We start from the raw sequence: 27029 nt of genomic DNA, 5'->3' as shown, positions 1-27029 counted from the left end.
GTTTCTTTTTCCGTTTCTTTTCGCACATTGCAACAAAACAAGTGATATTCTGTGCAAATAACTGATAAAGGCATACAACTGATGAAGATAAATAACTTAGGTTCCTTATGTGTTCCAGACAATTTCTCATCCGGAGAGAGTTGAACGGCTTTTCCGGCAGTGTGTCATAGTTTCAATGTGATGAGGAAGTAACTTAATTAGCACACGTACCCCCTGTGAAGACCCCCTAGTACCGTTGCGGTTAAACTGATTCCTCCTGATCATGCGACGCTCGGTGCAAGTGTCGGGTCGCATATTCCGAGCACTCGTTCGTACAGCCGTATTATCGAATTAATTTCCTGAGATGACAGCTGATTTCCCTGCCCAAACCGTGCCGGGGAACCGGTTCCGCAGCTTCCATTCGTAGGTCGTTCCCAATGCGCCCCTTTGCCCAGAAAAACACACTTCTGTGAAGCTTTCCAACTGGACTGCAACAACAACCCGGCCCGCTCGACGGCGTCCTGCGCTGCCCGTCTTTCCATGCCGACACGCCGAGTCAAAATTCTCTCGAGAGAGTTCGATAGCTCTACGGCGGTCCACTTTTAACGCCATGTTGACAGCCTGCAGAAACCGCAAGGCGGAAAGTGGCAACGCCACGGCAAGTGGAGGTATGTCTTCGAGAGAAGACTCGGTCCGGAGGAGGAGACTACATTAATAATTGCCATGAAGAAGTGTGACTAGAAACTTGTTTTATGTTTTGGAAACTTCGACAGAATGGTGCAAGCCACCAGAAAACAGGAAGCCTACATGAGGAGGACAACATTAGCCTTCTTCCACTGTGGTTCTTAGTGGAACCGCTGCGCCTATCAATGTTCCACCACCCAAAAGAAACCAGGACGAGGGTCGAGTGGAAATTATGCCAATGACGGAGGTGCCGAAGAAGTGCTTTCACGTTCATGTCTTATCTCCTTCCGTATCGCTCTCCAACCGGTAGCGGTGCAGAGTGAGTCGAAGGAACGAAGACAACATCGGATCTAGCCGGACGCGAGAGACAGACCACGCGGAGGGACGGGCTAAGAAAACAGATAATGACGGCGGTGGTGTGGGGAAACGCAAAAATGTGAATATAAAACTTGGCAGAACCCGGGCATTAGCAAAAAATACCACAGCGCCCAAGACAAGGGTTGCTCGAGTGTGCCCCATGCCCAACTGGCGTGTGTAGTGGCGATCGATCGATCGCTAGACGAAGAGAAACGCGAAGCTATGGTGAAGAAAAATCCGCTACAAATGCACACAAACACGTGGAAGGCCACTAGCCACACACACACACGCGTCCTTCTTCGTCGTTTTAGCGCGTCCAGCATTCTCCGGCATCCTTAGCCACCGAGATATGAAAGTTGCCTCTGGGGGTGGGGAGCCCATTTAGAGCAGTGCGAGCACGAATCAGCGTCCCAAAGCTTCTCTCAATCGGGAGAGTAATGGAGAGAGAGAGAGACAAAGACAGTGGATCATGAAGGAAGAATCGACGTTTTCGGAGAAACCAGTGGAGCTTTGGAGCTGCCCATGATTCTGCCGCGAGTGAGAAGCATTATGAAATACACACCAACAGAGACGACCCTGCAGATGGCTACGATCCACCCATGATGCTGCGCTGGAATGACGGACCCGTGGAGAAGGTTGGATGTTGGTCTAGCACAAGTGTTTCGAACAACTATCACAGGAGAACATAACAGGAAATAGTTGTAGTTTTCTACCTCTTTTTCGTTGTACTAACCTCTTTTTTCGTTGTACTAACTTTTAAAAAAGCATCTCTTAAGAAATTTTCTGCCCTGGATCTTTATGGCACCGTGTGCTTCATCGGCGACTTTCGATACTCGCCAAAATGTAAGTGTATGGATAGTATATTTTATTCTATCAGTGACATCCATGTAATGTAATATTAGTAGGAGTCTCTATTTCTCAATTTCTTCAATAGTTACGCATAGTTTTTGAGAAGAACCAAGAGTGAAATTCAATGTGTGTGTTTTCAAACTTTAAGGAAACAAAAAATAGGCATTGTCGTTTAATAAGAAACCTGATTGAACTTGTGGAAATATCAGAAGTAATGTTAGCATGTTTTGTAATTAATTCTTCCCCTTGTATCGACTTCAGTAGAAGGTGAGCAACGCTTTTCTTCCGATTCTTCGCAAGAAACGCTACCAACCCCAAAAGGGGTTGAGAGAACATGGAAAGAGAGAGAGAGAGAGAGAGAGAGAGAGAGAGAGCAGAAATATGTTGTTCCCCACGAGGCGGAGCAGACCATGCTCGCAGTAACGGAGCCCGCGACCAGTTCACCGAAACCGCTCGTCGGACACAGTCAGTCACAATCGCGTGGAGGTCTCTCGGTCAGTCCCTCTCTCACCCCTCACGGGCTCACTTTGACCCCCGCGGGAACACCGTAGTAATTTTATCTGAATTCCGTTCGCTCACGTTGAGAAAATAATCCAACCCGCGGCCCGCTCCTAATTGGTGCCATTCTGGGCCTGCCAGCCTGCCTGCGTCTGGGCAGTTGGCGTCTTCGACCGCGTCCGCGCCGCGTAGAATTCCGCGTCACGGATCTTCGGGCGGGCGCAGAACCGCAGGTGAAAGGCAAGGTGTGTGGTGATCGGTCGCGGTGCGATGATTCGGCTCCGGTACCTTCCAGCTACGACCACCACCACCACCACTACACAGGCACAGGCAGACTGGCGCGGATTGACGCAACTTTTGCGCTTGGCCGCACGTGAATGAACCGCTGGCATTCCTCGGTGTGTCGAACCTAGAGCCCTTGGCCCTAGCAACAACACTCTGCAAGGAACCAGATGGCGCGCGGGAGCAAATCGCAGCGCTCCCAACAACGCCCTCCGACGCTCCAACGGTGAAGCTGTGCGGAGACTTGTGCGGTCTGGCAACGACGAACCCGTGACGTTCAGTGAGATCCAACAGAAGGAGTTGTTTGTATAACGTTCATTGGAAGTAATGAAAGAGTGAGCGTCGCCCAGCCGGTCGTTCGGAAGTGTTTGCCGAAAGATTGCTAAAGTGTTTACTCGTTTGAACAAAAAATCAATACAAAAACGCCTTGTGGTAGTTCCACTGTCGCGACGCGAATGACATCATCATCGTGAAAAGAGAAGATCCGATCCCCGAGAAAGCATCAATCCCCCCGCAACGGTCGTTTCAACCTTGTGCCCTGTGGCAGTCAAAGCCTAGTAGGTGTTCGAAATTGTACCACGCAAAATGTAAAGCCTGTTCCGGAGGTCGCGCCGTTTTTTTTTGCCAGTGTCCAGTGATGCGGCGTTGGCCGCGTGCACCGGCGACAACTGCAATATTTATTCCGTTAAACTTGTTCGGTTCGATTCGGGTTTCGCTCCTTTCGCGAGCCAGCCTTCCAGCCTGGGGTGGCCTTCTCGGTTGGCCTCATGCCCGGCCAGTGAGTGGAGTGAAATTTCTTCGTTCAAACCGCCGCCGAGTGTACTTTCACGTTTCGCGGGTCGTTACCTTTCTGGCCTGCCGCCCGGGACGAGCGGAGATTGGAAATCACACACGCATTAATATTTCATAGTATCTATTTTGTTTTGTTTTCTTCCATTTTGGAACCGCACAGATGTAGGTTGACCGCTTTCGAACGTAAGCGAACGTGGTAAGGTCACACTGCTCGCAACGTGGTGGAAAAAGTTCCCAAGTGTGTCCGCGATCGTGCGTGTGCGTGCCTGTGTCGTGTGTGTGTGTGTGTGTGTCGGCGGTGTGTCCTTCTTCAGAAGTGATTCTTACTGTTTCGCGCAACCATCTGCGCAAAGAAGAAGGTGGCAGCATCAAGTGGCATACAAGGGGGTGCTGCCAAAAGTGGTTTAACCTTCACTCGGCACGTGAATTCACCGAATCGGAGCCAAAAATAGATCCTTATTTCGTGTGCGGTTCGATTAGCAGTCACTCGGCAAGAGGTTCTCGTTGGAGTGGCTCAGTCTCAGATTAGCATAATACAGTGGCTTGACTCGGTCACCTTCTATCTAGCAACACTGGAAAGATATCAGAGAGGGTAAGTTCCTGCTTTCTAAGCTCTCAATATTTTGCCCACAGCTACAACACACAAACCAACATACGCAATAAGCGTGCGCGGAGGACAACTTTCCATGTTTTGCTGGCGTGATAGAAAAAAATGGAGTTTCTGCTCTGCTCCGAAGCCGGTCTTGACCGATGCGTGGAGCTGCGCATCTCGAATTTTACCGTTCTGTCTCCGGAGCACTAACGGGTCGGATTATCGGTGCACCATCTAGCACCGATGAGCATAGTCAGGGTACACTTGGGAAAGCTGCTTCACTTCTCACAATGGAAATGATTTAATGAAGCACTTTTATTGCGTTTTATGGATTGAAAGCTAAATCAGTTGGAAATAATTAGGAACGAAAGATCGAAACGAAGACGCTTGATGAACCTGATCGATTCTTAAGCAAAAATCGATTAAGAATAGATTACAATGGGAAAAAAGGCTCAAAAAAAGGCAATGGGAATTATGCTTCACAACCCAATCGTCCCCTGGATTTATGTTTCGTGTTGTGCCACAAATGGATTAAAATGAATACATAATTAATCACCTGAATAATGAGGGCCTAGAGGACTGTACCGGAATACGGCTGCCAGCTGAGCCAAACCAGCTTCCGATCATGCCGTTGTTTTGCTGGAACACACACGCATATGGGAGACTCTCTTCGACACCGACCGTTACACACAGCAATTCACTCACGCTCCATTCAAATCGCCAGCGTGACAGTTTCGTTTCATGACCTGCGGTCCTGCGGGTGAGAACTTTGGTTTCGGTCTTGTTTTGCGGTTTATAAAACCAAATTGTCTCATTATGAACACCCGTGTACCATTGTTAGTCCCCCGCCGCTCCAAAGGCCGCCGCCGCGTGCGGCGAAGGTAACAAATAATTATGTTGGCCGCGTTGGCGTAACACCGGCGTAACGTTACGCCGTCGTTGGGAAGGGACCCAGATGATTACGGGTGATGTTTTGGGAAGGAAAGTGCAGCGTGAAAAATTGCCCACGAACAGCGAACGTTGTGAGCGCTTAGGAAGGCACCGCGCGGAAGGCACGTTTTGAATATTTATGTTTGGTCTCCAAAATAGTGAAGCTACACAACACAATTGCTGCACAACTACCAGCTACCGTTTTGCGCCAGTCTCGTTTTGAGATCAAACCGACTCGGGGACCTGTGTTTTGAATGGCGCATTTCAAAGTTAAACATTGTTAAAGTTGAAGCTATGAGTTAATTTCCGAGTTGCATGCCACGTGGCGTGCGTATGTCGAAACTGATGATATTGTTTGACGCCAGAAAACGTAACGTTTGTAGCGGCTCGGCCCTTAATGTGTTGTTTTTTCTCACACATAAATTAGTGGAGTTTTCTATAAAAACATGTCCAAATGACCATTGGAAATAATATACTGTATTTTGCAATTTGAATTATTGAATTTCGTATGCATTTTATGTTTTAGATGTAACTTCTTTTTAAGGTCAACTGGAAAATTCTGTCGGAAGTCAAGAAAAACAACGCAATTTCCTATGTTTCATGTTATGTCATGTCACAGTTTTATTATGGGCTTTGTACCTATACAATACCAATTTGACCCCATTTCTGCCATTTTAAATATCACTTTTTACATCCTCGAATACCGGCACAACATCAAGAACAAGTGTTCATTGCCAGCCTGCAGGATGCGAAAGAAAATCTAAGCCAAGCCCTGCGACTTTCGTACTTCAATGCAGTCGCGTTTAGTCTATTTTGTGCAGCTTTTGCCCTTTGCTTAATAATGTATTTGGCTAATCAACGATTCGACTTTGCTTACCATCCAGTTTAATCATCTGCAACGATCACACAACTGCATACCGTGCCTTAATCAATCAGTTTTTTTATCGGTTAACGAATGTTTTTTGCAACTGGTTATAAAATAAGAAATAGACTTTATTAGCTGTTTTATATTATGAAGGATAACATTTGAGTCTTTTTCATATTAAAATTTAAATTTTTCGAAACATTTTTCATACATTTTTACGTGCCTCTATGTTTATGTTTTTATTTGATTATAAATACTCATGAACTTGTATAAAAGCAGAAACAGTAAAACGATATGCGTCAAACAATATGAAATAACAATGGTGAGAGTTGATCTAACTGACAGAGTTTTTCGGTAAACCCAATATTTCCCACTTTTTGAAATATGCGAATAATGCAGCCAAGAATATGTGCCCTGCGCTGCGATCATTGATCATCGAAACGGCACTGTCCTCCTGCTGGGCCCGACTCCTGCTGGGCCGTGAGCTCTAGCATGTCTAGCATACGCAATGAAGCCAATGCGGTGCGAAACGGAGCGTACCGAATGAATCAGTCAGCCAATTATCAAACGTGATTGTTTTACCAAAACCAATGTGCGCTGGCCCGATTGCGATGCGCACCGAAAAAGGGTTGAAGGTAAATTGGAAAAAATAAATGTGGCGTGGCCATCCGCCCGAACAGAGAAGAGAATCGTTCTTCAAAAAGAAATTCGATAAACGTGAGCCAACACACGAAACAACCAGAAATGGACAAGCAAGAAATGGAAATGTAAAATGCCTGGCGACAAACGCCATAACGCCAAACGTACACCAAACTACCATATACATAGTATAGTTGGGCCCCAAGTGCACATTCCTCAGCCAAGCTCGCCGATGTTCCTTGGAGCCAAATGAGCCGCACGATCCCACACACGCACACGCCGGGGGTTCGCGTCTCCCAATTTTTGCCCATGCTCTCAGCGCCCCTCAGCCATCACACACGGTGCCGAGTGTCGTTGAACCCTTCAACCCTCCCCGGTCGGATGAGGCGGACACGGAGGTGGCCGGCGACCGGCGACGAGAGCACCGTACACTGCCTCCTAACCGCGTATAAACAACGGAACGGAAGAAGTACGGATTAATTTTGTGCTCCGTACCGCGCCGCGTTAATCATTTTCCTTGTCCGATTTAGCCATCAGGTGTAGTCGTTAAACCACGCCAAAATAATAGCCCCTGGAGGTTAGCTTCGCATCTTTCATCTTCTTGTTTGATTTTTTATGTTTGTTTGACTTTTTGTGCTGTGCGTGTTTTAATTGTGTTTTGGGAAGATTTCAAAGTCACCATAAGATGGATCACAACATTGAACATGCTCCAGGCGTACCAACATTACGCCAACACGTAGGGTGTCAGATGTTGTTGAGACACGCGTGGCCCAGTGAAGTGACGAAACTAGACAGTGGCTGTTAAAGTTGGGGCCAGGCTCGCACCCGGTTGGGATTCTTCTGGGGCCAGATGCAAACCAAACAATTGCCCATAATTATTGTAGGTCGTTTGCGGAACACACGCTCCGGTTGAAAGACCCATCGGACCAACGACTATGCAAGGGCAACCACCATCTGCGCTACGATCAAGTGATTTTCGCCCCCCCCTCTTTGAGGGCGGTGTCTTAAATCATCGCCCCAATACGACGCATTGTTGTTGGCCGCCTGGCCAAAGCCTGTGGGCTGAAGTCCCACAGGGCCCGCGACGTTCAGAGGCCTCGGCTTCGTAGAGGGCACGTAATTCGCGAAAAGAAGGCGATTTTGTGCAATCGTCCTACGACTTGTGAATTCACTCACAAACAATCGCACAGAACGCACCTAACGCCGTTACTTATTGCTTAGTCCCAACACGCGAAGAACACAATATTCCAAAAACGTCGAGGCACACGATGCTGTCACTTCGAGATGTATAGCTTTCTGAAGCCTACTCGATCGATTCGATCGTAGCGTAGCGTTGGCCAACTTCCGAAATCGAACCACTTCAATCGAATAATCATTGTTGCGATGGAGTGCGCACGCCCACGATGCAGCGGCGTAGGCCCCTAATGGCCACCGGCAACCACCGGCCACATATGCAAAATTCAGGTGCAACTTCAATCTGCCAAGTGGGCAAACCGGGTCTACCTACCGCGAAACACAAGCGAAATTACAAAGTACCCCTCTGCTGAACTGAACCCACCCAGAGTACCGTGTCGCAGACATCCCACACGAAACCGGCGGCGAACCTCGGCGAACCACAGCATTCCTTTCCAGGGAAACAGGTTAGCGTTTCGAGCGGTGGTTTCGATTTTCTAGACCTGTGCGTGGTGTTCTGGGCGATGGGCGGCAATCGCTACTACGCGTTCGGTCAGAGTGATCGCCAACATATGATCTGTCCGATTCATGTGGGCTCCACATACTATACACACAAATCAACGTAAGAAGTCCAGGAACAAGACTACGTTGTGCTAGAACTTGAATGAAGTCCAGACTTCACTTTCTTCAATTCTTCAATTCAGGGAGTAAGAAGATCATTTCCAAATCTTCCGATATTTGCATTAAAAAAAGGCATAAATTTGTGCTCCTCGAGAGACCAATAACCTTGAGCGTCAGCCTCGCGCGTCGTCATCAATAACGGCTTTCGCATGCGCCACGCTCTGGCAGCATAGTTGCAAGTCCGTAGTCTCTCGCACTCGCTTCCGAAAGAGTTTTCTCTTCATCGGAACTGACGGTCACGACTGCGCAGCTAGTCAGAGGGCGTGATGTTGTCACGCCTTCAAGACTATGGTCGATCATAAAGATTCGCTTGTGGCTTTGTGCCATTTGGTTGCTGAGCAGCAGCTGTTCATTTAAAGGAAGTATTTATTTACGTTGTTCCGAAGAGGAGTCCTTGAAAATATTTTTAAGCTCTTAGTACTAAGTTATTCTTACTTTATGCATCACTAATTTACGTAAAAATGACTCGAAATAAATTTATGAAGATCTTGAAAGGGTTTCATACCAGCAACACCCCCTCTAGATCAACCATTCGGAACCGGACCGCCCGCAATTAATTAAAACCTAATCGACCTGCCCAACCGGTCGCCATTTAGTGAATACTTTCGCCGAAGATGGGTCCCCATGACGTGCGCTTTATATTCACCACAAAAGTCCCGAGCCAGAACCCGAAACCCTAGGGGCCACATTTCCAGACATGGAATGTTGATTGCGGTGTAGGTACACCTTCGGACCCCGGACCCGGGCAGCGATAGATACCGAGTGGTTCCAAAGTCAACACTATACATTTTTGCTGTTATTTTGTTTTAATTGGTTCGCATAAATTTGTACCTTCTTGCTGTTGGGTCAAAAGCGATCCAGCCCAGCCCAAACCCTATAAATTAGTAGCCACCAATTCGACCGTTTATCAAAAGTTCGTGAAATATGAAAAACGACATCACCGAGGAACCGCCAGTGTGAGTGTGTGACAAACTGTGATCGATGGCCCGTTAATGACCCTTCGCGTGACCAGCGAGTGTCAAGTTTGGCAGAGGAAAAACAAATCGGCCGCCACAAACGGGTCTCCCCCCGGAGGTCTTTGACACACATACCAGCTGTTCCGGCGACGACCGTTGGATTTCGTAAAAGTGAAATCCTTCATCGGCATCGGCCTCGCTGAAAGATAGCGCGCGCGCTATGACCAAAACTGGTGGAGCAGGCTCTCGGGCGGGGGTCGCGCTTCCTCCGAAGAATGTGAAACTGGGTGTGGGTCCACTGCCTCGGACAGGGGCCAGGCCCCCCGCCGTTGGCGGTCCTAAATCGTCCCATCGGACATTTTGCGGCTGACAGAGCGGGTTGAGATGTTCGGAAAATTTCTCTTCCAGTTTCTATTTTCGAAAACTACGAAGCTCAATGCTCAATTTCCAGTTTCGTCGACCGTCGACGTCGAAGGCGAGGACGAGCATTGAAAGAATAATTTACAAGTTGCCCACATTTTAGGCCGGGCGACATTATACAGTACAGTTTATGGATACGTCAACGTTGGAATTGAGCCTCAAACATCGTGTGTCCATTTTATTATCAACGCAGCTTTCAAGGGGTCCCCGACTTGGAGGCGTGTGTGGTTCGGCTTTGATTGGACTGTGCGCTCTCTCTCCCCCGAGGGTTTAATTAGTTTTCCTAGCCCCCCGTCAGGGGGTTCCCCGTGGACTATGCGCCCTATAAACGCCGCTGTTCGCACTGTTGTGTACCACAGGTATTATAGATGGATCCGCATCCGCACCGGCTTCGATATCTTTTGCTAGAGATGAAGACCCAAGAACGGAATCTTCCAACCAAGCGCCCAGGCCCCAGGAACGGGCAGAAAAGGAGGGGGGGGGGGGAGAGATAAGAAGAAAAACAAAAACGCGTTTGAAATTAAGTGGCAACATTACCAGCCGTTTTGAGGAGGAAAATGGGGAAAAAACGTTAGAAAAGCGGAGGAAAACAACATCCTGACCGCTGACGGCGCCATGTACGGCGATCCAGCGGGGCCGGGCTGGAAGTATTTTCCAAGTATTCACCCACTTGCCACAAGAACCCGTGCCACACACGCACACACGGCCGACCTGCCCGGTTCCACAATGTGTGTTGTTCCGAGAGGAACAACGATGTAGCCCGCGGGCGCGCATGATGATGTAGCACAAACCGGGAAAACAGTTATAATATACCACTTGTTCCCGATATTTCTTCGTTCGCTTCACGTCTAGGCACACATAAAACAGCAAGAACTGGCGGCGTGCCCAGGTAGCGATCGAAATAGCTCGCTACCGTCACCGAGACACAGAGAGAGAGAGAGAGGATAGAATTGGCGAAAGAAAGAACTGGCGAAGAACAGAGCCCAATCCCCAGTCGTTCCTGGCACGTCACGTCCAGGCCATCCCATCAATCTCTGGTACGCGCGCGCGCAGCGACTGGCCCGTGAGATACTGACTTTACTCAATTTTTTTGAACCATAAACTTTTGAGGCCTGACGCGCTTAATGCCCGCGATGATTTATGTGCCGGGATTCTGCCTTCGTTCTGCTTCTGGCAAATCGATTCCGCAGCGCAAACAAAGCGATTTATGGTGGCGATCAAATTTGTTCCGAATAGTGGTGGCATCGGACACTTTCACAACTTGCGAGCGAGTTTGGTGTGTTTGCTCGGCCGAAAGCGAAAGCGGTCGGAGCCCATTCGATTCCTCCCGGTGAAATCGTCCGCTCGGATCCGATCGTGTACCGTATTAGCTCTACGATCGCCGCCCAAGCGATGCCTATTCGATCAGCGATCGGCGTGATGCTAATCATTTGGTTCGCTGTTCAGCATCCCGACACTCGGTTGGACGATGTCTCTGTTTCCTGCCGGGCATACACACGTGGAAACATTAATTCCTAGATCTAGATCTGACTTTCACCGCCATCTTCAGTTTCGGGGTGGAACTAGGAGTTGGGTGCGCGTGCGAAGAATTACAGTCAACGATGTGTCAAATGTGATATAAAATGCATTACAAGAAGTGGGTTTCTAATGGCATTGTGCAAGGTTACCGCTACTAGGGGATGATAAAAATGTGCGACAGATGTGCCGTCGTTAGTGCACGACACTTTAGATCGTATCACGAACCTCCAGCCGAAGGTATGCTTCAAAATGCACCAGTCATACTCCGCGGCTTACGGATGAAAACCGTCTTCGCCGGACCACCGTGAGCACCGCAATTGTATTAATTTGAAAACATTAATCCCTGGGCCAACTAGAAGAGGGCCCAACTAGTTGAACCGAGCTAGTCGTGAGAATGTGCGAGCCCCAGCCCTGGTTCGTGGAATAATCGGCTCTTCAAGTTCAGCTCAGACTGCCGCTCGTTGGTGGTGACCTAGTAGTGCCTCCGTACGCACTTACCGATGCGCCCTGGCGCAGAGTAGTAAGGTGTCTAAGGTCTAATTGCTTGATCGCGCGCCACGGCTTCGGTGTGGATCGTACGCATCCGTACACCGACCCTTGCCGTTGACGGGGGCCTTGGTGTAATTACGGGCACGGGAAGACTCCACAGACACACTGGGAGTGCCCCCTTCGGCGGACGACATTCGGCCCAGAAGCCTGTACGCCGTAGCAGTAATCAGATGGCATAAGTAGAGCAGCGTGCTGAATATGCAAGCCGTTGCATGACGATGGCCTTCGCAGTCGTGGTTTCCCCGGTCGATAGAATCTAGATTAAGGCTACCGGCAGTTTGACGCTGCCACCCCCCGGAAGTGCTAGCAGACGGTTCAGAAGAGAAGATTCGAATTGTTTCACGCCACGCACGCCGGTATGTGGTCGTCACACTTCAGGTTGGATATATGTCTGCAACGGCACATGACGTGCTGTTGTAAAATGTGGATGGCGGGAAATCTCAAGAGCACGTATAGGTCTTGAGGCGAGAAGCTTCAAGATCTCAAGGATTTATAATATACTTGAATCAGGTACTTGGATTTGGAGCAGCCCGAAACCTTTTTGCTACTCGAAACAGTCTCATTTTTCGGGAATAGAAATCGGAGCCTCCCTTTTGGCTACATACGCTGTTCCGTCATACGACTAAAATAACTGCTGGTGATCTCGTGTAACTCTCATCGGTCAAGCCAAGTGTTCCGGCAACTGATGCCCATTTTGTAGGCAATTATGTAGTAAACAGATTCATCGAAGAAAAACCGAATCTACTAAGAGTGGTACTATAACCGGATTGCGATGAGACAATTTAATACCGCCCGATTTCTTGACAGGCAACGATTTCCTTCCGATTCCGAGTTGGCGTGTCTGCGTCACATTCGCCACATTTCTTATAGATTTTCATCATTCGCACCTTTTTTTATAACGGTGATAATTGCGTTACGCTGACCACCATGTTAGTTTAACTGATATCGGCATTCCTTATGAGCTTCATGTCTCTCTCTCTCCTTCTCTCTTTCTCTCTTATAGCACAACGATCGCGCTCGCAGACGGAGTAAATCACACCCTGCGGTGTGGCGCGAAAGGGTATAATTGCAAACATTTGCTGTAAACTCCGTCCGAACCCGATTTACTGGCCCCGAGGCCGCCGTACGTTTGATGTTGCTGTGATGGTCAGGAAGTGTGATCACTTTCGCTTTCGCAGCCGCCGGGCGGTGGGCTTGATGCGTCACGCACTTAAGAGCATTTATCTTTTCACTTACGAAGCGCTGCTATCTAGAGTCTACAACAGTTCCAAACAGATTGAATTTAACAGCTATGGTTAGCCATCATTCGAAGTTAGGGTTCATGAAAAGCATGACCTTTCTTTGTTTTAAATCTACGCAAGTCAACAGGCCGGGTTGGTCGTTTGGTAATAACACCTTGGGACAGCGAAAAGCCATATGGGAGTTACCGAAATCGCGTTCCTTTGCGTGCATACGTGCGTGCGAGCGTGTGTAAAGCTTTCGGCCACCACTCGACGAACCCGTCACCCGTTTTCATCGAAGTGAAAGTTGAAGCCACCTGCCCAGCCACGGTCTCGAAGGGCCTCCGGTAATATCTTTAACTATCGGCCGGGTTGGGTGTAGCCTTTCCTGGCTGGCGGGCCTACATCGTTTGTGGGGCAGCCTGTTGGGCACATTGGCCTCCCATTGGCCAGTTTTGAGTGAATGGATGTGCTGGCCTTCGACGTGGATGGACCGCCTGAGGGCGCTTTCTTTTGAGGTCCTTAAATTTTTATTTTTATGAGCTTTATTTGTCTCTTTTTCGTATCACTTTGTGGTTGGCTCTGGTGAGATTTTACTACTGATCTTTTGGAAAGAATTTCAACAAGCAGAAGTCGGCTTTCACTTATTGCAGAAGTCTGAAGTACGAATATGTTATTTACAAGAAATTAGCCAGAAATTATCCCCAGAAAGGCTGCACACTCACGTGGATATAACTTCGATGGAAGTTCCATCAAACCACGGGCTAAGAGACTCACTTCTGCTCTGGTCAGATCTTGCTCAATGACGAGCCCTTCACATGCACACCGCCGTTCACCACGGTTACTAAGTGCTACTGGACTGTTTCATTAGCTAATAACTGGCAGTCCAGTCCAGCTACTGGTCGCTATAAAAATTCCACGAACATTACGCAGGTATTTTAATGGTTCCGATTCTGCTTAGAATGCCTTCCATCCTGCTGGCAGGGGTTCCACCTGCTCGGGGGGTTTTTTCCGCGTGTATCACTTCCAATCACTGTCCGGTGACGATCGATTGGGTAGCCGTATTTTACATAACAGCTAGCCACCCTAACACCTGTACGTGTGGCAACCGCGGGAGATTGGGGCTGACACAGTTCCTCCCTTCAGTGATGTTGTGTGTTTACATACGCAGTTTTAACGAGAAACAGACCTAGAGAGTGAAAGAGAGGGAGAAAGAAACATAAACAACAGAAACTTCATCATTCCGTGGGGGGTTCGTCGCTTACCGGCGCGTCTCAGTCTAACGATCTAACACGCACGCGGTCGATGCCTCCGCTCCTGGCCGCTGACATTGCAGCGCTACTTGGTACGGATGGTAATGGCCGATTTCTTGTGGATTTCGCTCACAGCCCCTACGGTAGCCTGCTGCGTGTGCTTACACAATCGTTTCGATTTACCTCCTCCAGTTCGCGCTCAATTCCCGCGTTCCCGCGCGTGGCAACCCAACCCATCACTTCAGGCCACTTAACCGCGCAGCAATCCGCGCGATCGCACGCGATCCATCCGCCTGCAGTCGATCCGCCTTCCCAGACTTTGGGCGGTGGAAAATGTAAATAAAGCAATTAACTGTTATAAAACGTTACATTCGGTTGGCTCTTCCTGCCACGTACCTACGCGGCAATCTGCGGACGGATGGTGCTGCGGACGTGTTATAAAACAATTGTCAATCATATAGTGTGTGATCCAGCCAGCTGGCGACGATGGCTGGCCAATATCGAGGTCGAGTACCGGTACCACGGGCTGACGGTCCCAAAGACCCCTTTTTTAGAAGGAGTGTCAAGTATTTGGGTTGGAGAAACTAGACACTGCACCACCTTTATTCTGCAACCTGTGGTGTCTTTCGCATATGCTGCATGTGCTAACGCAGCATTTCCGTTCAGTTTTGGAACATTCCGGCTTCAGATGGGAGTGCAAAATAAAGGAACCGATTGTTTCGGTGGAGCACGCGCCGAAGGAATGCTTCATGAATCTTACAAGACTCGTTTGGGGGAGAAACACGGGCCCCCCACATTTGCGTGAGATATTTAAAAACCTGACCTACTTCGTACCCCCGGCGGCGGGTTATCTAAACAAACGGACGTGTGGTGTTGAAACTCCGACGGCAGGTCAGCACGATCCGCTAGCGGGACTGGTTTCTGGCCGCGGGCCACCCCGTCCGTAGCTTATGCTCGCGTTCACTCCGCGAGAAATGGGTTAATCAAATGCACTCCACTTATCATCAATCATCATCGCAACGCAACGTATATCCCAGAGTAAGGCGAGGTGCGTGCGCTTCTATGCACCTTCTCGCCGGGCCGGGCTGCAGGTGGCGACCCGTTAGGTGGCCGCAGTGGCCGTAGTCTTCATAAGTGGCAGTTTTGGTGCATCATTAGTATGCGGCCCCGCTCCGACATCCGACCCGGACCGGAGTGCGTTCCCGTTGCCGGCGTGGTAACTTTTCGGGCAGCGCATCCCGAGCGTGCGGCCCCGTTCGACGGACCATTTGGCAATGGTATTATAAACAATTCCAACCCATTTCAATTGATGGATCGTGTGTTGAGGAACTTTACAGGTTCACCCCTGTAAGCCGCCCGGTTCTCTTCGTAAGCTTCGAGAGTAGAAACAAAAAAAGGAGAGAAAAGGAAAACATATTGGCCATTGGGGCATCGGACGCGCGATGTCTTGCTGGTTTGTTGCGGATCGACGCTCGCGTAATCGATGGCCACCGACCACCGCGGGCTTGGGCTGCCTTGGCTCGGTGATACTCCACTAGGTCTGAAGGCCGACACCGAAATTGGGTCGTCAAGGATGGATGACGGGCAATAGATTGAGCAAAACTCTGCCAGTAGCGAAAACCAAACCCGTACCCGTGAAATTGTATGACTCTACGATTCAGTAAACTTTTACAAAAACCAAACCGAACACTAAGCTTTGCCACACATTTAGTCGCTTGTTGAATACAGATGAGCTACCTTATTTTCAGTGTAGCTAGGATGCAATTCCAAATGATTTTTCTTACAAATATTGAAAGCTTTGCGGCATAATGCGGAACACGGAATTTTTTAAACGTTTGTCAGGTCAATCTTCAGCCTAAAATTAGTACCGGTGGTTGTTGATTTTTCGCGTCACTTACGATTGGGTAGTACATAAAAATTTGTGAAGTCCATCAACAGACAAGACTGACTGAGATGTGTTTAGCACCGGCATAATTCAACTACGTGGCATACAAACAAACACTCAAACAAATATGGTTAATAAGCTTACTGCTTAATATCTGTTGATTTGTTTTATTTGGCGCCTTTTACTATTGCTTATTTAAAGTTCATTTATTTTTTATTATCAAATACTCTATGTTACGCTTTACCCTGTTTGTACCCTATAAACCAGGACCTAAATCAGGAACTGCTGATAATAGCTAACAGCGGGGTGGTTAGAGTTTACTACTCCTGGAGTAGAACGTTATAAAACAAAGCCAATGAAAAGGTAGCCAGTCAGCTATCTTTTTTTCGTGTACACTTTACACAACGGTAGAGAATCCAAGCAATGGTAATGCAATAGAAAGTGGAATTTTTAACAATACAAACACAAGTCGTTGTAGTTGTCGTTTCAAGATTTTCACTCAGTAAATCAAAGACGTATACGTCCCCACCATTACCGTAGATCACTATCTATCACTTCCTTGGGCCGAACAGTGAAAACGGACGGCCGATTCTCGAGTTCAGTAGCCGATTACGAACCTCTCTGCTGCCGTCACAATGGACACATTTGTTACACTTTTTACAACGGCCGTGTGATGGTGGGATGGCTTCCGCGGTTCGGGCTGGGCGGGCACGCGCCCACGTGCGGTTTGTGCGGTTGTGCAACCGAAAGGTGGCTAATTGGGTAACACACACACAGACACACACCACTGCGAGATGGACGAACATTAGCAGCGGCGGCAACATTGGTTGGTTGGATCATAAATTATGCTTCGATTGCTCGTTCACCGCGTGCGCTAACCGCAGCAGTGCAACAATGGAAGCGTTTGAAATATGGATGCCTACCATTAGCAAGTGCATAAGAGAGCGGAGCGATCAGGAACTTCGGTGACGTCAGGTGAAAACTGGAGGCTCGTCCACTCTGATAGGTTGGAAAAATTCGGACGTACGTAATTGAGGCGTTTCCGTTTCGTTCGAGGCATTTGCTAAATGCTGGATCCTTTTGTCAATTGTCAATTTTTGGTTTGGAACACAGTTGTCAACAAATGAAAAATAGAATTTCATTACTGGACTATCCACCAAAATAGGACGAAGACTAAGGAGGCATTACGGGCTCGTCTGCCATTCTCATGACATGAGCAGCTCACCGCAGCCTGGCGAGACGTATACTTGTTGTTGTAACGGCTTCTCATAACGGTTGTAACGGCCACAAAATTAGCTCTATAAACAGGTGTTCTAAATCCTTTTAGCTAAACTTTTTTATTGTATAAATGGTCGCCGAATGTAGGCAAAATTTCATTTACATAATTTTTTGCCTCTTTTTTGCAACAAACATCGTTGTGCCACCCATTGTGCCTTTCTATTGCAAGCGCAAAAGAAACTGGCTCGCTCGGTTCGCTTATCTAGTTTGATTGTTCCATATTTAATCAAAAACGAATTGTCTGTTGGTACCACGGCTAAACAAAAGGGAACGCGGGCTGCAAGGACGCGCACGGTGGTTATATCATAATAGATCACTAATTTTGCGGTCGTTATACAATATTTATCAATCCCCAAGAGAGACATTGTTTTTTCAACGCGGATCCGCCCTCCAGCTTTAGTTCCCATAGTTGGGAGGGAGCTGCAAGTGATAAAGAAAGCAGTGTTAACACGGGCCCTGGCGGCTACCGGTGAGTTAGAAATAAAGACGTTCACCCCGTTGGGTGTTGGAGCACTTGCCGTAACGAGCGTGTGGTTCCCATCTTTTTCTGCGGTGACCAAACAATGCACCGTTCGTCTTTCCTCCCGCGTTTGAGTCTCTTCGGGGGGCAAAATGACTCCGTCCGCGGAACCATCAGTCGTAACGCCGGCCGCAATCTGCATGGCTTTGCACACAACACAAGCCCGTTGACACAACGGTCGGAAAAGTGGTTGCCATTTAAAAACGTACCAACGTCATAGTCGGGTTGAGTGGCTGAGCAAATGTTTTATTTGCCGAGGGGCGCCAGGTGGGGAGTGCAATTAATTGATCGTATCTCGGCTCTCAAACGACAGTTTGAGGCACAAAAATGGCACTTGCACTCAAAGGCTCCTCATGCGTAGATGCCGTTCCTCGCGTGAAAGAAAAGCCGCTCGACGACACGCGAAGAAAGCATAAACCCAGCTGTGGTGTCAATTACGCGATTACAAACCGAAGCGGTACACCGATACACACTCGCGACTCTAACTACCGAAAACCTCGATTCGCCCTGGTGCGCCCCTTCAGTTCTTAATTGCTAAGACCTCGCCTGTTTTCCTGTTTCCGATCCATAGGTTGACGCCGCGATTCGAACGACGCACGAAATGAGTTACCGCCGGACCGGCTGGATGTTTTGAGTCTGGATTCTGTTAGACCGCTTCTTGAGGAACACCAGAGAGAGAGAGAGAGAGAGGAAGCCGCCAGCGAAGCTTCCGGACCGGAGCAGCTCCGGAACAAGGCGCGGCCACAGCTACCAACACGATGACTTCCTCGTACGAGCGCATCAAGTCGGAGTGCAAGCAGAAGGCCGTCCTGTGGGAGGATGAGGACTTCCCGGCGACCCAGTCGTCCGTGTTCTACCACCAGACGCCTCCGTTCACGTTCGCGTGGAAGCGACCGCACGAGATTGTCTCGAACCCGGTGTTCGTGAACGACTCGACGGCCCAGTTCGATATCGTGCCGGGCAAGATGGGCGACCGGTGGCTTGTGTCCTGCCTGGGCGTGCTATACCTGTCCAAAGGGCTGTTCTACCGCGTGGTACCGGCCGACCAGAACTTTGACAAGCCGTACTACGGCGTGTTCCGCTTCCGGCTGTGGTGGTGCGGCGAGTGGCTGGAGGTGCTGGTCGACGACCGGTTGCCGACCATCAACGGGAAGCTGGCGTTCCTGCAAGCCCAGAACTCCAACTCCTTCTGGCCCGGCCTGCTGGAGAAGGCGTACGCCAAGTAAGTACCAGGTGGCGATCGATTGGAGCCCTTTACTTCTTGTCCTCCCTCCTTCCCTTCCGCCGCAGGCTGCACGGATCGTACGAAGCGTTGAAGTATGGCACCCTGCTCGACGGGCTGGCCGATCTGACAGGGGGCATCACCGAGTCGATATCGATCAAGGCGGACAGCAACATACTGATAAGGCCACCGCTGCTACACAATCTGCTCGACACGACCAGCATCCTCACGTGCACGATCAACAATGGGATCGTGTCCCAGATACGCAACCAAACCGAGGCCCAGCCAAACGGCATCCACATCGGCATCAACTATCGGCTCTGCTCGATGGACAAGGTACGGGGACCCTGGGGGGCTATGGATCGAGCACACCTAACCGTTGGTCTATTCTCTCTCCCCGCGCTGCAGGCAGAAACCATTATGGGCGATACGGTGCAGCTGGTGCGGCTGCGGAATCCGCTGGCACAAACGCTCAGCAAGGCGGCCAATTTCAACGGCGACTGGTCGTCCTTTTCCGGCTCCTGGGAGCGCGTCACGATAAACGAGCGGAACCGTCTGATCGAGCAGCTTGACCAGGGCGAGTTCTGGATGTCGTTCTTCGATATGACGCAAACGTTCACCCACCTCGAATGTGTCCACCTCGACTCGGACACGGCCCGGGACGAGCCGCAGCTGGCGGACAAGAGCCGCCGCTGGCTGATGCGACTGTACCAGGGCACGTGGAAGCGTGGCGTCACGGCGGGCGGTTGCCGCAACAACCCGGACTCGTTCCACATCAACCCGCAGCTGCAACTGTTTCTGAGCGAAAAGGAGGACGTCATCATCTCGGTCAACCAGCACAGTGTGCTCGAGCCGAAGGTGATCGGCTTCACGGTGTACAATCTCAACAGTGGTAAGGAACGGGACCATTCGGTAAAACTGTTTCTGTAACCAGTCCGCCCCATTTTATACTTACCTTTCTTTAGTGCAAACTATCAACGGATGTCTGTCGAAGAACTTCTTCAAGAAGCACAAAAGCTTAGTCAACTCGCAGTACACCAACTCGCGGCAGATCAGCCACCGGTGTTCGCTCGATCCGGGCCGCTACCTCATCATGGCCACCACGTTCGAGCCGGCCGAGGAGGCGTCGTTCAGTGTGCGCGTCCTCGGCAGCACCATCCGGCTGGCGCTGCTCGAAACCCAAACGATGCTGCTGCTCGATCCGTTCCCGCTGCTCAACTCCAACACGAAGGTGACGATCGACTCGGCGAACAACAACAATAACAACAACAACAACAACGGAGTGGCCTGCAGTACGGCCCAGTACGAGCCGGTCTTCATGCAGCTGGCCGACGACCAGCGGTAGGTACCAGCCTGGGCGGTTCGCAACGCTGTTCAACCACTAACGGCGAACTCCACTCTTTTTCTCGCACCGGACAGGACACTGAACTGTTTCGACCTGCAGGAGCTGCTCGAAGCGTGCCTCCCGAATGACTACATTCGCAGCTGTGCCAGTATAGACGTTTGCCGGCAGGTCGTCTGCCTGATGGATGTACGTCTGCCTTCCGTAGCCTTTGGCGTATTCGACCCGCTCATGTTCACGTCTTTCTTCCGTCTATCCCCGTCCTGTAGAAATCCAACCGGGGCCGTATCAATTTCAACGATTTCAACAAATTCATGATCAACCTGAAAACTTGGTGGGGAGTGTTCAAGATGCACACGAAGGAAAAGTCCGGCATCCTGAAGGCGGAGCGGTTGCGGGACGCGCTGTTCGATGTGGGCTTCCAGCTGAGCACCGACAACATTTCCATCCTTATCTTAAGGTGCGATCCGTGACGGGGTGGGGTCACGCGGGACCTACTAGCGTTCTTTTCCTAATCTCGCGTTCCCTTCTTCTCCAGGTACATGCGACGGGATGGAACGCTCCGGTTGGCCGACTTTATATCGGCCATTCTGCATCTCACCATGGCGTTCGAGTTGTTCAAGGCCAAGGACACGAACCAGGATGGGGTGATCAGCATGGGAATGACCGAGGTAGGGTGTGGTACATCCCCGGGAGCCACTGTAAGTTTTACTTCAGCCAGTGTCTAACCTATGCCGATCTTTGCAGTGGATCAAGTCCGTCTTCATGTGCTGAGCGAGCGGCGCAGACCTCATAACGTAAAATGTATTACATAGCTTTTAACGGGTGGCACCGCCAGCGGCGCGCGCTGTAGGTGATGTCAGAGCACTGGCACCTATTGGCAGCATATGTTCTCCCTCCGCACATCACCCACGAAAGCCATGACACAGACGAGGGAGAGCGCGGAAGTAAACCGTCCCACGCGTCACTGGAAACAATCTACCATCTATGCAAATAAGCTCAATAGTGGTTAAGTGTTAACAGATAACTGGTAGTCATTTAAGCAGCCTGACCTTTACTGTAAAATACTATACCGTTCACGGGCTTGGCACACTTAGATGTTGTAGCCCGTATTCGATCAGTTCTGAACTGTTCTTGGAGGTACCGGAAGCGAAGGGAACCTTTCCGTCCTCCTAGTAGGTATTATCACATATGGCAAATAGTATTCGGTGCAGTTGTTGTAATGAAATTTGTAAATAAATTATATTAAACAGATAAGCGGTGAATATGCAACGAGTATCAACTTGTGGGAAAGTACCAGGAGAAGAACCGAACACGAGGGTCGCAATTCTTCTCTGTCTCCAGGCGTATATGAGAAATGTAAAAGCTACGCAAAGTCTATGTTTCGTAGATTACATGAGCCTACGATTTGCTAAAATTTTGTCTATAAATATGACTGGATACATGTAAACCGAAATGTGCCCATGTTTTTCTTCTACCTCGTTCGAGTAGAATTAAAATTATATGCCGTGACAATGCCGGGATAGATTAAACATGTTTTCTTTCTGAATTGTTTTATTCTCATCTAACTCTTTTTACAGTTTGAATATTCAAATTAATAAATGGAGAAAATGAATTCAAAATAATTCAAAATGGCGCAGAGGTTTTCGTATGCTGCGCCACTTGTTAGCCATTCCAGAGTCTTGGGCGGTTTCCGTAACAAGCTGCCAGCGTGTGGTAATTTTTTTTTAATCAGAAAAATCCACTCTACAAATTTTTCAGAACTTCGCCGTTTCGGCCAGACGATCCGAAAAACCATTTGTAGAATTTTATTCGATCGAATTTTGCTGAATATGGCATATATTGGCATATATCCAACGGGAAGCGAGAAGGAAAGCCGGTCCAATACGACACCGGGAAGCCTGAAACGCCGGATAATCGAGGAATGAGAATGAAATGAGGCGTGGCCTCGCCGATCCGGGCGTCGCACGCCCGGATCGGCTAGTAATAATGAAACAAAAAAGGACAAGAGTTTCTATGGAAATGACGATTTATTGCGCCGATGAGACAAAGTTCACATTGCACCGTTTTATGTCTGACAAACGTGTGGTTAAATTAGTTTCTTTGCAATGAAGTACCTTCTTAAATAAAGCACTTGCCATGTGGCCAGTCCCAGTAAGCAGCTCATACTGAAGATGCTAAAGAACAGCACCCGGCTGTTGGTGGACTCTAGAATGGTAAACGAAAAGCAAACGAAAATGGTAAAGCATTGATGTTTGGAATGCATTCATATACAAATGGTTTTACACTTACCGTTAGTGTCACGCATTTCTTCCTCACGCTTTCTCATCAACGCAAAGTCTTGTACGATAGCATCCGATAAATCTTCTAAACGTTTCAGATCCACCTCCAGAGGCTTCAACTTGGCCGCTTCTCCAATCTTGGTAGGTAAAAGCACATTGAAATGAACATTAAAGAAAAAATACATATTATTTTTTGCGACAGCATCTTCTAGTAACAATGAAAAGAAAAAAAACATTCGCATTTAACACACAAAAAGCGAGTCAATAACTAGTCATGCCATGTAGCGTGAGTTTTAGAGTCTGTACATTCGAAATTGTTCTAGAATGCTTATGAATTGTTAAATATGAAGCAACAAACGTTTATGTACTTTAACCGAACAGTTCAAGAGCGGTTTGGTCTCATTTAAAGTGGCTCGTTAATAAACAGAAACTCAAGTCGTTAGTAAATAGAAAGCCAACGAAACGAAAACGGAATCTAAAACTAGCCCAATCCGCAACTTACAACATTCATTAACTGAAAGAATTGACGAATATAGAATAAGTAAATTGAGTTTATAGTATTTAATAGATCGCAATAGTTCAAACTAGGAAATAAAAGGAATAGCTTGAAGTACACCGAAATTCGACACTTATTAGTTATGTGCCACTTATTACTCACCCCTTCGTAGCTTTTGGTTTCAATTCCCTTTTTCACGTCCAGCGATACCTCCTGATCAACGCCTCGGTGTGCTGTTAAAAGAAGTGAGGGAAGGGATGTGGCCGAAATGCCCACGAATGAATTAATTCTGTGTGACTCATAAAACAGAATTCATAATTACGATCGTGATTGTTACTCACTTGGTGGCACATGTGAAATGAAGCATATCTCGAACGTGTCGTACACTTCGGATGTGAACGAAAATTTCCCTTTGGAGACATCTTCCTTCTGTGCTAGTATATGGCCCTTCGTGTCACGTACCTGCAAACAAAACGAATATAAAAAGCCTTAGTCAGAATCGCTCCATTTTCTAAAAAGGAAGCATTTCCTCCAGCACGACGAAAGTGTCCTAAGGGAACGGTTGCGTGCGTTTCATCACCCAAGTACACTTCGAAAGGTGCTCACTTACCACGAAATCAATCTTTTGACCCGGCGCGTTCGTGATTTCGTATTCGCCGGCAACGATCTGATTGCCCTGCATTTCGTCGCGGAGACATTTTTGTGTGTTCGGTGTTAAGCGAAACATAATACCATCTGTACACGGCACCGTAGTCAGCACAATGAGCAGCAGTACCGAGAAAACTGCTCCTGGTACACGCCGCAACATTTTGTGCAATTTAGACTTCAAGTTCGCGCGAGTTCGTTCGTCACCGAATATTGCTAAGGGACGGAAAAGATCGTATTATTTCGAGAGAACAAAATATAAGTATTTCTTGGCTACTCTAAGAGATTAACGCCGAGCTTTGACGTTGCGAATGCACACCATCACTCACGACCGCCACGACGAAAACAAACTTACACTGCACTCCACTCTGTAACATCGTTTTGACGTTCCGGTTCGGGCGTTCTGTCGAACGTGTAACTGTTCTTAATTTGTTTTATTTGAATGGGAAATCGAAATACGAATTTCAAAATTGAACTATCTTAAAATAATTGCTTTTTTTAATCGTAGAGGAACAGAGTGGGATAGATCAGGCACAGCAAAAATGCCCGGCAAAAGTACAGCAGCTAAACGTTTGAATAATTTGTGAAAATATGAGTATATATTTTTTTAAATCGCTCTTTCAAGGTGTCGAATATTAGTTTAATGTTCTAGGAGCAAAATTGTTACGAATAAATGTCTTTTTGGTATAATCTCGTGTACCAGTACAGCTGTTTGCAACCATAGGTTTAATTTAAAACAAACTTCTTGCATGGGAATTCATGAATTTTTCCTTACACAGAGCAAGGATTAGCGTTCATCGGTGGCAATGATACATGCACTATAAGGAAAACGCGTTTGCATAACTATTTTGTCCGTTGTCGGAATTTATAAAATTGTACGGACTTTCGGCAAACTGTTGGACTAATGCAAATCTGAGCCAAATCTCTAGTGAAATTCTTTCCTTAGTTGCTGAAATAATTTTCCCAGAACTTGAGATATCCCATCTACAAGGTCGTCATTCAAAAACGCCAACGCCAAAACGCCAAGGATTCAAAAACGCCAATGGCATTGTAAAATGTTCGGTTTACAAAGCATAGTAGTGAAAACATATTATTTACTATACTTCAGGATTGATTGATTGCGTTGTTACAATGCGTCCGTTGTTGCATTGAGAGGTGACCGCTTTACATAAGCCACTTTACAATGTAATAATTCCGCTTGCCGACACGGAGCAGCGAAAGCTTATTGGAAATCATGTGCACCGATGGGACTAGAACTTCGGTAACGTTTTTGACCTTTTTAAGGTTTATACTAAAACCTCCTGCACCAATGATACGCACGGCGTCTTTTTCCGTTGGAAAACATTTCGCTCGCATAGCAATGTCGAGCACGGTCATGCCAGGTTCTGGCACTACTTCATGCAACGATGCGCCGTCAAAGATTTGCGAAACGTCTCGCACCTCGAGCTGTTCTAGTGCCGTTAGGTCACCGCTGTATAGTGCCCGACTAATGGATTTCGCCATCTGCAAACCCTCGTCGCCGTGCACCAGCCGGGTCAGCTCATCGGCCAACAACGTTTGTGCTTCCCACAGTTCCGGTGTGCGACGGTGTTTGGCCATCGTTTGTTCTATCGTGGGCAGCGGCAGAAATGTTAGTAACTTAAGCAGCTTCTCCACCTCGGAATCCGGTGTGCGCACGAAGAACTGGTACATTGCGTACGGGGAGGTACGATCCTGCGACAACCACACGGCGTTACCAGCCGATTTGCCAAACTTGTCGCCCTCCTCGTTGGTAATCAGTGGCAGGGTCAACCCAAACACTTCCTCCTTCGGCTCAGTACGACTTATCAACTCCTGGCCCGACATGATGTTACCCATCTGATCCGAGCCACCGAGTTGAAAGCGGCAGCCGTGGTGCCGTAGCAGATGCAGCCAATCGTACGCCTGGAACAGTTGGTAGGAAAACTCGGTGAAGCTCATCCCCGATTCGCCTTGCAAGCGGCTCTGGACGGAGGACCGGGACAGCATAGCTCCCATGCGAAAGTGCCGACCAACGTTGGCCATAAACTCGACGAAGTTGTACTGTCGGTACCAGTCAGCATTGTTCACCACGAGCACTGGCGGCAAGGCGGTCGATTTGTGCCAGCAGAAGCGTTCGTGGTGGTCGAAAATACGCAAAATTTGTTTCGTTAGGCAGTCCACGTTATGCTGTACCGTTTGCACTTCCAGCTGTTGGCGTTCTGTTTTGCGACCAGAAGGATCGCCAATCAGCCCAGTTGCGCCACCGACTAGCGCGATCGGTCGATGGCCAGCCCGTTGTGCGTGCAGCAGTCCAATCAGCACCAGCAAGTTTCCCACGTGCAAGCTGTTGGCCGTCGGGTCGAATCCAGCGTACACGGACTGCGTGGCTGAGCCGAGCATCGTGCCGGCCTTCTGACTAAGAAAATCAAATCATGGCCATTATCGCAGGTGTTTAAATACTGTTGTAGTTCCGCCATCACAACTTACATCGATTCCGCCGGAAACACATCCTGTATGAAGCCACGGTCTCGTAGTTTTAAAATATTACGCTCCGAATAGCGGCGGACCGGAAAGCGTATTATGGTTTTTACACTCGCATTGAGCCGAAACATTAACATCTGCGAACCGGCTAACATGAGCGCGATTAACTTTTGATTATTTTTACTAAAAACGCTTTCTAAATTCCCGGTTAATACCTCATTTGATGGAAACAAACTCCTGTAATCTACTGTCATTCATTTGACGGATGAATTGTTGTTTGTTTACCAAGTGAACTGTTGTCACACTTTATATCAAACACTCTGTATAAAAGACGAGTGAAGCAAATGAACGCTAATGCCGGATTCGTTACAAAGCAATTAAAAACTGCGCAACGGAAACCTAAATCGGTGTGATGCAAACGCGGAGATATTTTACGGATAAGGCTACGGGTATTAGATTTGTAGGTCCCGATAGCTCGGCCGAGCGCATTTCTCGCTTATCACAGGGATTAGATTCGTATTTTCTTCGACGGTCTCGATCTTAGATCCTACGTTGCGGCAGCTTTTGTTGAATCGTTCGAATTGGAAGTTTTAACACTCCCCGACTGAAGCCGGTTTGTTTTAAGTCGGAGCAATACCTTT

The 27029-nt window shown here is 48.4% G+C and overlaps 3 protein-coding genes across 4 annotated transcripts; 1 reads left to right on the top strand and 2 right to left on the bottom strand.

Annotated features, from left to right (window-relative positions):
- The first annotated feature begins 18615 nt into the window (after window positions 1-18615).
- Window positions 18616-21667, top strand: LOC128278226 (calpain-C). The gene is made up of 8 exons (XM_053016905.1): window positions 18616-19142; window positions 19211-19478; window positions 19551-20034; window positions 20108-20483; window positions 20562-20673; window positions 20754-20944; window positions 21023-21155; window positions 21232-21667. The coding sequence occupies exons 1-8, from the start codon at window positions 18679-18681 to the stop codon at window positions 21256-21258; spliced, it is 2055 nt and encodes a 684-aa protein (XP_052872865.1). The 5' UTR covers window positions 18616-18678; the 3' UTR covers window positions 21259-21667.
- Window positions 21668-22504: 837 nt separating this feature from the next.
- Window positions 22505-24219, bottom strand: LOC128277791 (transmembrane emp24 domain-containing protein bai). 2 transcript variants are annotated; one of them, XM_053016316.1, is made up of 6 exons: window positions 24185-24217; window positions 23873-24123; window positions 23604-23724; window positions 23425-23495; window positions 22777-22903; window positions 22505-22692 (listed from the first exon to the last, which is right to left on the bottom strand). In XM_053016316.1, exons 2-6 carry the CDS (start codon window positions 24068-24070, stop codon window positions 22574-22576), a joined length of 636 nt encoding a protein of 211 aa, XP_052872276.1. In that variant the 5' UTR covers window positions 24071-24123; window positions 24185-24217; the 3' UTR covers window positions 22505-22573. The 2 variants fall into 2 exon arrangements, with proteins under 2 accessions (XP_052872276.1, XP_052872275.1); XM_053016315.1 differs by having other exon boundaries at window positions 23873-24219.
- Window positions 24220-25071: 852 nt separating this feature from the next.
- Window positions 25072-26563, bottom strand: LOC128267604 (tyrosine--tRNA ligase, mitochondrial). The gene is made up of 2 exons (XM_053004482.1): window positions 26395-26563; window positions 25072-26323 (listed from the first exon to the last, which is right to left on the bottom strand). The coding sequence occupies exons 1-2, from the start codon at window positions 26541-26543 to the stop codon at window positions 25072-25074; spliced, it is 1401 nt and encodes a 466-aa protein (XP_052860442.1). The 5' UTR covers window positions 26544-26563.
- Window positions 26564-27029: the final 466 nt, after the last annotated feature.

The sequence above is a fragment of the Anopheles cruzii genome, chromosome 2, assembly GCF_943734635.1.
Source record: "Anopheles cruzii chromosome 2, idAnoCruzAS_RS32_06, whole genome shotgun sequence".
NCBI lineage: Eukaryota > Metazoa > Arthropoda > Insecta > Diptera > Culicidae > Anopheles > Anopheles cruzii.
Note: the sequence above shows the minus strand (reverse complement) of the source record. Positions and strands in the feature narration are given on the sequence as shown.

Coding starts and splice junctions, on each gene's coding strand:
- LOC128278226 (XM_053016905.1), top strand. CDS start 18,679: ATGACTTCCTCGTACGAGCGCATCAAGTCGGAGTGCAAGCAGAAGGCC. Junction 20,674..20,753: donor AGGTCGTCTGCCTGATGGAT/GTACGTCTGCCT, acceptor CCCGTCCTGTAG/AAATCCAACCGGGGCCGTAT. Junction 20,945..21,022: donor ATTTCCATCCTTATCTTAAG/GTGCGATCCGTG, acceptor CTTCTTCTCCAG/GTACATGCGACGGGATGGAA.
- LOC128277791 (XM_053016315.1), bottom strand. CDS start 24,070: ATGTTGCGGCGTGTACCAGGAGCAGTTTTCTCGGTACTGCTGCTCATT. Junction 23,496..23,603: donor CATTTCACATGTGCCACCAA/GTGAGTAACAAT, acceptor TTCTTTTAACAG/CACACCGAGGCGTTGATCAG. Junction 22,693..22,776: donor AGAAATGCGTGACACTAACG/GTAAGTGTAAAA, acceptor TTACCATTCTAG/AGTCCACCAACAGCCGGGTG.
- LOC128267604 (XM_053004482.1), bottom strand. CDS start 26,543: ATGTTAGCCGGTTCGCAGATGTTAATGTTTCGGCTCAATGCGAGTGTA. Junction 26,324..26,394: donor GTGTTTCCGGCGGAATCGAT/GTAAGTTGTGAT, acceptor TGATTTTCTTAG/TCAGAAGGCCGGCACGATGC.